At 40.8% G+C, this 9,769-nt stretch overlaps 1 protein-coding gene across 1 annotated transcript; it reads right to left on the bottom strand.

Moving 5' to 3' along the window:
* Window positions 1–464: 464 nt before the first annotated feature.
* eef1e1 (eukaryotic translation elongation factor 1 epsilon 1) lies at window positions 465–9,109 on the bottom strand. The gene is made up of 4 exons (XM_083936011.1): window positions 9,017–9,109; window positions 6,910–7,107; window positions 3,932–4,027; window positions 465–1,839 (listed from the first exon to the last, which is right to left on the bottom strand). Exons 1-4 carry the CDS (start codon window positions 9,098–9,100, stop codon window positions 1,696–1,698), a joined length of 522 nt encoding a protein of 173 aa, XP_083792137.1. The 5' UTR covers window positions 9,101–9,109; the 3' UTR covers window positions 465–1,695.
* Window positions 9,110–9,769: the final 660 nt, after the last annotated feature.

The raw sequence follows: 9,769 nt of genomic DNA, 5'->3' as shown, positions 1-9,769 counted from the left end.
CGAATATGAAAAGAACACACGAAAAAATCATGAAGAAGTCATGGGTCATAATCTGCAGATCAATTTGATTTAGTGGCATAAGACGGTAAAGAACAGAAACATTGACGCAAACACACAAGCATTCAGTATGAGAATTATCCATAGAGCAGTCGATTTGGGTTCAAAGATTTTAGTGAACAATTGTTTCTTTAAAATGGTTGATACACCAGCGAAAGCAATGCAAATTTGAACACTTCAGCAAGATCTTAGCCTACTTATCATTACCTTCATAATGTGAATTACAGGTTTGGCAGCCATGTCATGGCCTATAGTGCTAATGGCAAACATCCAGCCAGCAGCAGTAAGGCTTTGGAGGCACGGATCATTGTTCACATGTCACAAAAAGATCCCTCGGCCTCTGGGTGCTCTTTTTCCTCTCTCTCTGTGGCCTCCCTCCCTCCCACCCTCGCTCGCTGCCTCCCTTCGTCCTTCTCTCTCCAGTAGCCCTGTGGGAGCGCAAGGGTTGAAATGACACACAGTGGCTGACTGTCGCCCAGGGGCCCGGGTTCTGGCCTTGGCTGGCTGGATCTGTGTGGCAGCTGGTGAGCCCACTGCCCTCTCTCTGGCCTGCAGCATCAACAGTGGTGGTAGTGGGACTGATTGGAGCCTCACTCTGATCTCTGACTCTGGGGCTGACGCTCAACTGCTCACTGCTGCCCACACGACTGGTGGTGAGGAAGTGGGACAGAGAGCGGATGTAATTGGGAACACAGCCTAAACTGTCCAGTGAAATGGCTGAGAGTTGCATGTGAAAAAGATTAAAAAAAAGAAGAGCAAACAAGCACCAGGGATGCGAGCTGAGAGGGACGACTATATTCATCAGGGCAGAGAGATGGCAGAACAATGTGGACTCAGCAGTGACTGTGGTCATTATGAGGAAACTGGTGCTGAAAATGCATTGATATGGCATGAAGAAACCGCTTTCCCTAAGGACATAAAGTACTGCAGGTCAAGTAACATCTTTTAGGTCTTCTTTTAATACTTAATCCTCACATGATCATAGCTCAAATTAAATAAACAAAAAGAAAACCACCATTTATAAATAGAAATACCTTTTTAACAAGCTAGCAGCACTTCACCGCAACCCGTACAGCCTTCCCTTTGCAAACAACTGTATGAACATAGTCCCACAAAAAATGACCAACAAGCAACAGAAAAGACCAACATAACTGTCTCACACCTTTGGGGTAAGACACCAAACGTCTTATAGTGTTGGCAAGATTGAAAGATTGTGAGGTTAAGATAACAGGATTATTGCTTCCACTCCAAACCCCTTGTTGTAGGGTCAACAGCCAATGGTGCTGGGTAATACAATAATTAAAAAACACAATTTTTTAAATAATATGAACTGAACTTGATTTTATTCGTAAACAATCCCTTGGAGCTTCAGTACCTCACATAAAACTGTTTTTTGCACATATATTTAAAAAAGAAAATCCAAAGAGCAAAGAGGCAGAGTTCATGTATGCGACCAGGACCGAACATAAAGGCAGGAATCTTGGTCCAAAAAAAAAAAAAAAAAAACAGAAGTAGGAGATGTGACTATGGAAATGTCCTCAAATTGTGATGATGATGTGACGCACTCTTGGATCTTAGTTGATGATTTGACCGGGTGGAGCTTGTGACGAGTCAGGCTGGGTCGGGTGGAGTCAGGTCTCAGTGGTGTTTGCTGGTGTAAATTCTGTTCCTGAGCACAACTACGGGGGCGAGGTGGTGTCGGACGCCGGGGTAGTGCTGAATGTGGTCGAACCATCGAGTCACGTTCACATGCTGCTCCTTCTCCTGGATGGCCAAGTCCACCTGGGTGAGAGAGGAGATGTTCATCTGATCATAGAAAGAAAAACACCAGCAGCCACGTGCAAGGTGATCGGTGTAAAGAAATACAAACAAGAGCATTACCGCGAGGAGGGGCTGTTTTGTCTCAGCCAGCAGGTAAATGAACAAGAACTGGCCAAATTTAATAGATGTGTTAAAATACACAAAAGTATTTATGCACTTAGAGCAGCTAATGAGGACAGCTGGAGGAGCTCAAGTAGAGGAGATTCTGCAGTGTAACCCCTGAGCTTATCTTAACTTTACGGTCTTTAATAATCTATCACTGGGGCCCGTTTAATGCCAGGTTCCGATACCCATCCCTACAAAATAAGTGCATATTAAACAAAATTGCCATACCTTTGACACACACATAATGGCACATAATTTGAAGTAATTACTAAGCACAAGTTGTAAAATATAAAGTCTACGCCGGAACAAATAATTAACTTTTGACGGAAGTCTGTGTGCTCTTGCACTTGTTAAATGCACTACAAGGGCTTAGTCTTCCGACAGATATTGTATGCATTTAAGCAATAAAAATGTAGATTTTTCTAAAAAAGGAAACCAATTAGTTAGACTTATTTTCTCTTTTGTAGCCTATTATAGCCTAGACTACTCGATGAAATAGTCAACAGATTACTTGATCAATAAAATAATCGATAGCTCCAGCCCTGACACCAGAATACATCAGGATGTCCTTGGAAAAGATCTCATTAGATGTGTTGTGCTATTAGATCCATTATCTCATTCACTGGATTGTGGACATTGGCCACACAGACAACAATCCAGCCTAAAACTATTCCAGCATCAGTCAGGTTGAATGTTTGTGTCACGTTGTTTTCCATGAATTGAACATCAGGACAGGCTGTGGTTAAGGGTCGGGCTAGCTGACCCCTTGTCCCCGAGGTTAAAAACCACACTGATTGCAAACCAAAGTGACGCTCTTCTGCCTGGTGGCGGGGGGGCGACCTTCCATCTCCGCCACAACCACTGACATCTCTCAACATGTGATCTCTCCCTCCCTCTGTCTCCTCCCGTCTTCCCCGTTTCTGAACTCACTTTCTTTTAATACTGGAGGGCATAACAAACTTACTTGTCCGTGGTCCGAGGCTAAAGACTTCACTTTGTGCCACATCACTTTTTTTCTCGGAAGAGAAGTGAGAATGTGTTTATAACTTGGGCGTTCATTGCCAACTTGTTCTTGATGCCCTTTGGCCATATGACTGGTCTAATTGTGTGTTATGCACTGTGACAAATTGCCTATTAAAGTTGTGGTTTGACTGAAGTGAGCGCTGATAGGAGGGTAAAAGATGGATGAAGGGATGGATGGAGTCCTTTGAAAATGGTGGTGAGACAACAAATCAATCACATTTACCTCCTTAACGTACAACTCAGGAAAACAAGACTTCTTAGTGTTTCTAAAATGTTTCGTGATATAAGTTGCAAAAAAGTGTTACATGTATCCTAGTAGTGCACCTAAATGAGCGATACTTTATTGGAAAACTCGATAAATGAAAAAAACTAAAGTTGTCGAGTACACCGGGAAGTCTGAAATTTTAGCTGATGCCCCCAGAGGCTTAAGCGTCATCAGACCGATAGCTGATGTGTTCCCAGACTGTTTTCAACAAAAGGTCTCCTCTTCTGTCCCTGAGTTGACATTGAATAATGGACAGAAACATTATGATGTCACAGTGAAGTTGACCTTTTGGATGTCAAATGTCATCATTTTTATCCTATTAGATATTTGTATGAAATGTTGTCAAAATTAGCGCAGGAAATCTTGAGTTATGGCCCAAAATGTGTTTTGTTTGATCACAGCAACCTTGACCTTTGACCTAAATCTAATCAGTTCACCCTTGAGTCCGACTGGACCACTTGAAGAAAATCCTTCGAGGGGATCTTGAAGTATCGCATTCACAAGAATGGGACGATGTATAGACAACCCGAAAACATAAAACATGGACATGGAAATAGCACTTTTTTTTTACCATATGGGACGTTTAAGTGAGAGAAAGCACTAGGAAATCTAACTGACAGAAACCTAAAAGGTGCAGAAGTGAGAGAAAAGTTAACTTACTATGAGTGGATGGACTCCATAGTACATGAAAGTGTCAGCTAAGGTGAACTGGTTGCCAGCCATGTAGACCTTGTCTTGCAGGTAGAGGTTGAGGTCCTGCAAGAGTAATTTTCAAAACATAACCACCTATGCAAATGAGGTCATTAATTTATGCATCGTTGTACATATTTCTATGTAAACACGCTTGTCTTGACATGACAGATGAATACATTAGGGAAGAAAATTACATTTACATGAAATGCTAATGAAGCCTCCTTCAACAGAGTGGTGCTGTTGTTGTTGTTGTTGGCCTGGACTTTTTCTGCATTTCACTAAACACTGTTATAGTATATTTTGTGCTTTTTAAAAAAAAAAAAAACTGAAACTAAAAGACAAAGTAAAGTGAATGTCCAACTCTGTAAAGTAATTGTTTTATGTTCACCCTCTTGATGGACACTACAGACCTAAAGGGGGTATGACACTAGGTTCGTTAACCTATATATCTGTGCGTGCGTGAGGTACATGAGTCTGGATCCTAGCTTGCGTGTGTGTCTGTGTACGGTGTTATGTGGGTAGAAACAATACATAACCTGAGGGGATAAAGCATCTCTCCCAGTGACTGGCGACTTGGCACAGATGCTGTACAAAACAGGCTATTTGTTTACTTCACTGCCAAATGACTACAACTCTTGCTTGCAAATCTAATGAAGCCGTCATAAACTTGGGCATCGTGATGTGTATTTCTCAGTCCCTGTCTGTGTGTGCAAAGTCGTGCATGGAAGTGCTGGTCCCAGGGGAAAGGACCATGTTTAGCACTTGTACATTGTGTGAAGGGAACACTCCACGCACACAGAGCATCTTGGGGGCAAATGGAGTTATTGTGCGGCAAGAGTGGGTGATGCCAAACAAGGCATGAAGACTGCAGACTTCCTCCCCTTCCACAATCAGATCCTTGCTTTTCTTAGCCTACAGCCATGGAGCTGAAGCCCAGTCGAGCATCAGAGGAGAGGCAGCTTCCCTGCCACCCCCACCCAGCACATTGAGCTTCAAACCTGGGTTTGTCTTTACCTGCCCCCCCCCCCCCCCCTAAACTGTGCACTCTTATCATAAGTACATTCAGATTAAACAATGCGGATAAACTTTGAAACAAACTTTAGAAAGAGTATCTTTGTACAACAACAGAGTCAGGGGCAAAGACTTTCTGAAATTCAAAACAATATGAAAAGCTGTGCAAGAATTCCTCTGTTTCTTGCCCTTTGGGCAGGTCATGTACAGGCCGGGAAAGCACAGCTGTTCATTTTTACATTAGACAGAAATTAAACTAACAACTAACCAAGAAAACCACACAAGATATATTCATATTACTATTGTTGTCCACTATTAAATTAATCACAAACTATTTTAATAATCGATTAATTAGTCAGAGTAATTTCTTAAAGAAAAAAGTCAAAAATCTCTGATTCCAGCTTCTTAAATGCTAACATTTTCTTTATTCTCTTCTTTACAGAAAACCTTTAAATTGTGGACAAAACAAGACATTTGAGGACAGTATCTTGTCCATTTTATGGACCAAACAATTAATCAATTTATCCAGAAAATAATAATAAAAATAATGATTAGTTGTAACCCTAGCCTTCAGGCAACCATTACTGTTGCCTAGCCCAGAACTACAATACTAAATCCTGAATACCATTAAATGTTTGAGGACAATCTCATTAAACTAATTATGTTTTCTGTCTTTCACATTAATGGTGCATAGAGAGCAATCATAACGCAGATATCATAAAGCCTTTAATTCTGTACATGGAGTTCAAGATGTTGGTGGTCTACGTTGAATAAAGACAAAGTGGGAACTGACTGTATGGTTGAGCATTTGCTTCATAAAACCAATTAAAAAATCATCTTCTGTGGTGGCAGAAAGTGATCCCACACTAACCGGTTTAAGGTGGAGTGACAGACTTTCCTTTCTCTCATTACACGAGTGACAACATGTTCACTACAAAAACAGGTCTTGGCTTGAAAAACCATGAGTTGCTTATTTGCATCCTGGGGTGAGAAGGTTTAAGAAGTTCTGCAGTTGACAGTTTTTATCTCCGAGTAATTTAATGGGAGACGACTTGTGTGCTTGAGAGAAGAGTTTTAAGAACGGAGATAAAGAAGCAGGACAGGACAGGACAGGAGGCCACTGGGCACCAGAACAAAGCTGCCCAGGGCGACTTCCTTCTGTAAAGTGGCACCATTAAAATATTTAAGAGGCCTGTCCAGATAAAATGCTGCCGCACAGCATGACTCCTTAGCCATGCCACAACAGTGTGTCATGCTGAGAACACACACACACACACACACACACACACACACACACACACACACACACACACACACACACACACACACACACACACACACACACACACACACACACACACACACACACACACACACACACACACACACACACACACACACACACACACACACACACACACACACACACACACACACACACACACACACTTCATGCTGACATGATAGTGCCAAGAGGCGCCTAGTGTCCAGCAGACCATTGGCTGCCGATCCATTTCACGCTGACGGGCGTCAGGCACATTAAAGCATTTTTCTCTGTCGTGTGGGGCCATGTCACTGAAGGGCCATACATCAGTCTGTAATCTTGTCGCTTGTACTTTAACAAGACGAACACAGACACACACACAGACAGACAGACACACACAAAGTGGGCTAGCTGGTGGAATGAGAGAAGAGTGAGAAACGGAGATGCTGTGGTCTCTCTGTGAGGAAAGTCCTAAAAAATAATTTGCTTTTCACAAATCCTAAAAAACAAATTTAAGACAGAATCAGCACTGACAAGCTGGAAAGATAACCTTGATTCAAGAAAGCTCGGAATCAACCAATAAAATCGGTGATTTGTAAGTACAGATGCCTTAGGGACTACAGAAAACGCAACAGCAAACAAATATTTCCTTGAATATCAGCTTCACTACCTTCAGGATGGTCTTGATGTCTTCCTTCGTGCAGCAATCCAGCTTGGTGACTCTGTACTCTAGCCACTGCTGCACCACAGCTCTGCTCTCTGCAGAGTCTCCGAGCAGCTCTGGGCGCTTGGCCTCTTTCACCAGGTGGCAGGCGATAGTCACCAGCCCCACCAGTGGACAACCATTGTTATTCTGTAGCACAGGTACCTGCACGGAGACGTGAGACAGAGAAAGAGCAGTGAGGTAGAGCAACATAAGAAAAAGAAAGATTTAACATATATCTCCTATATTGACCTCCTATATTGACCTCCTATATTGACGTTACTCCTCATTAAAGAACACTTTGGTCAGGTTCCAAAGACAGCAAAATGCACCCATGATAAATTAACAAAATCGTGAACACAGCTGTTTGGTTCTAATATGCATGTGATTATTAACATTTCACTTGACAAAATAGATAAAGATAGGATAGATCAGGAGTCTTCTACATGTTTAGGCCAAGGACTCCTTAGCTGAAACAGAGAGGAAGCAGGAACCCCCCAAATATTGTATTAAATTGAGTAGCATATTAAACCAGGCCTAACAGTTAGGGATGCTTATGGCCTAGGCTACCAACAGCTTTTTATGGTGCATTCAATACTAAAGTCTAACAAGGATCATAATTAACATATTTACCAATAATATGTTAAACATACATTTGGAAGGTGCATTGAATCATTCAGCTCAATTGTATTTATGCATGGCTACCTTAGTGGCTACCTTGCCTATGAGCCAGTAAGCCTATTATCAAGGTTATGTAAAGGAATTTATTTATTTTTTCACAAAAGTATCTTTATGTAAAAGGTCGAATATGTAGAATCTTCATGATAAGCTATGTAAAAATAAAAATAATACACCCACGGGGCGTTTTTAGGCGTACAGAATGAAAGGATTGCTTTTCCATCAAAAAATATATTTAGTCTGAATTCATGTTTTAAATTTTTTTTGACAGGTTTGACAATGACTCTCTGTCACGTCCTGTTTACATTGTACCAGCCAATAGCAGCTGTCATTGAGAGTTGCCAGGGTTGTCTGTTGTTTGGTGCAGCTACTGTAGGCTGGCACTGGGTGAAATGGAGTTTGCCGATCCTGCAGCTGCTTACTTGTTCAATATAGGCCAAGCACTCACTCGATGGACTAAGATAAATGAGTTCAACAGCATTAAAACACACGCCCAAATGGCCATGTTCTCCTTGATTGGTAAGATAACTTTCATGCTTGTTTAGCTGTAACGGCAAACGGTAACTGTCAGTCAAACTCCTCTGCAATTCTTGTTTTATGGTGCAATTTGCCGGAGGGGATGCGTTCAAACAGACTCCTGTCTCCTGTAGGCTACTGACCAACCTGGCAACCCAACTGCTTTTAATTGTATATTGTTGAGACACAAGATCTGCTCATTCTCCATATATAACCTTTAATATATATATATTTTACATGTATTGTAGACATATTTGCCCTGCGGGTCCCGAACCCCCTTTTGAAGATCTCTGGGCTAGGTAAACGCATTGATTCATTAAATGGGGGTTGAGTATGTACCTTAATATCCAGGTGAGTGTTCAATATGGGGATAGCTTTACAAGAATAATTGTTTGGAACATTTTCCATAAAGAAATTGGGTGTTAACTTTCAGTAAAGCAGACTTGGAGATACATTTTGACTCATGCCACTCTCTTTAAATTTTCTCTACCCCCTTTCAGTTTTGAATACTGAAGCGTAGAGTGAATTGATAGTCAGCCAGACAGTGACAGCCCACTCCTCCCCTCACTTTCCTTCAATTGGGCATGCGCACAACATGGCTCTATTTCCATTGTGCTGAGTTGTGGAAATTAGACAGCTGATATTAAACGTTGCTGCCTGAGTATCAGCCTTACTGGTGGAAAAGAACACCGACTGTCAACTGATGACACAAGCTGCATTTGTCACGAACATGCCTCTATTTTCAACACACATGACTAGCTTGTTAGCATTATCTAGCTAGCTACTGTCCCCTAATTACAATAGCTTACAAGCTTCCTATACAATTAAATGGCGGTCCAAACCCAGCAGTGGACGCCACTATAATGTACGGTCATTTCACCTTTTTATCCCCCTGTGTACTGTACTTGTTCGGCTTTTTCAATCCTAAGTATTTCTCCAGCGACGATAGCTCCCGTAACGCCATGTTTCTGCCTGTCGGAGGGTCTGTGCAATGTGCTTGCGCCCTGATTGGGTGAAAGCGTCAAGTCCCGCCCACTACATTTTGACTGACCGTAGAGATAGCCAATAAAACACAGCATACGAGTCCATCTTTTTCTGTCATTATATTGCATCATGGAGTCAAAAAAATAAAAATAAAAATATAAAATTAAATAAAAATATAAATATAAATAAAATAACAATAAAATAGAATAAAATAAAATAAAATAAAATAAAATAAAATAAAATAAAATAAAAATAAACAAATAAAATAAAATAGAATAAAATATTATAAAATAAAATAAAATAAAATAAAATAACCCCACGACCCGACCCCGGATAAGTGGTTGAAGATAAGATGATAATAAAATTAAAAAAAAAATAAAATAGTGAGTAAAAAACTGAATAATGTGATGCATTTTCGCGTAAATAATTTTCCATTTGTTTCAGAAGCTACAATATTATCAGTTATAATAGTAGGGACTTGGGGACCACACACTTATGGAAAAGAAATGTTTTACTTTTTGGTCTAATCTCTGGCTAGACAAAAATCTAATAAACTACAAGTAGAAAACATTGGAGATCATTCTCACGGACACGAAAAGGTTTAAATTCAAAGTTTCAAATGGATAACGGATAAATTATAATCACAGAT

This window comes from Echiichthys vipera (assembly GCF_963691815.1).
Source record: "Echiichthys vipera genome assembly, chromosome: 21".
NCBI lineage: Eukaryota > Metazoa > Chordata > Actinopteri > Perciformes > Trachinidae > Echiichthys > Echiichthys vipera.
The sequence above is the reverse complement of the archived record's forward strand: the minus strand, read 5'-3'. Positions and strand labels throughout refer to the sequence as shown.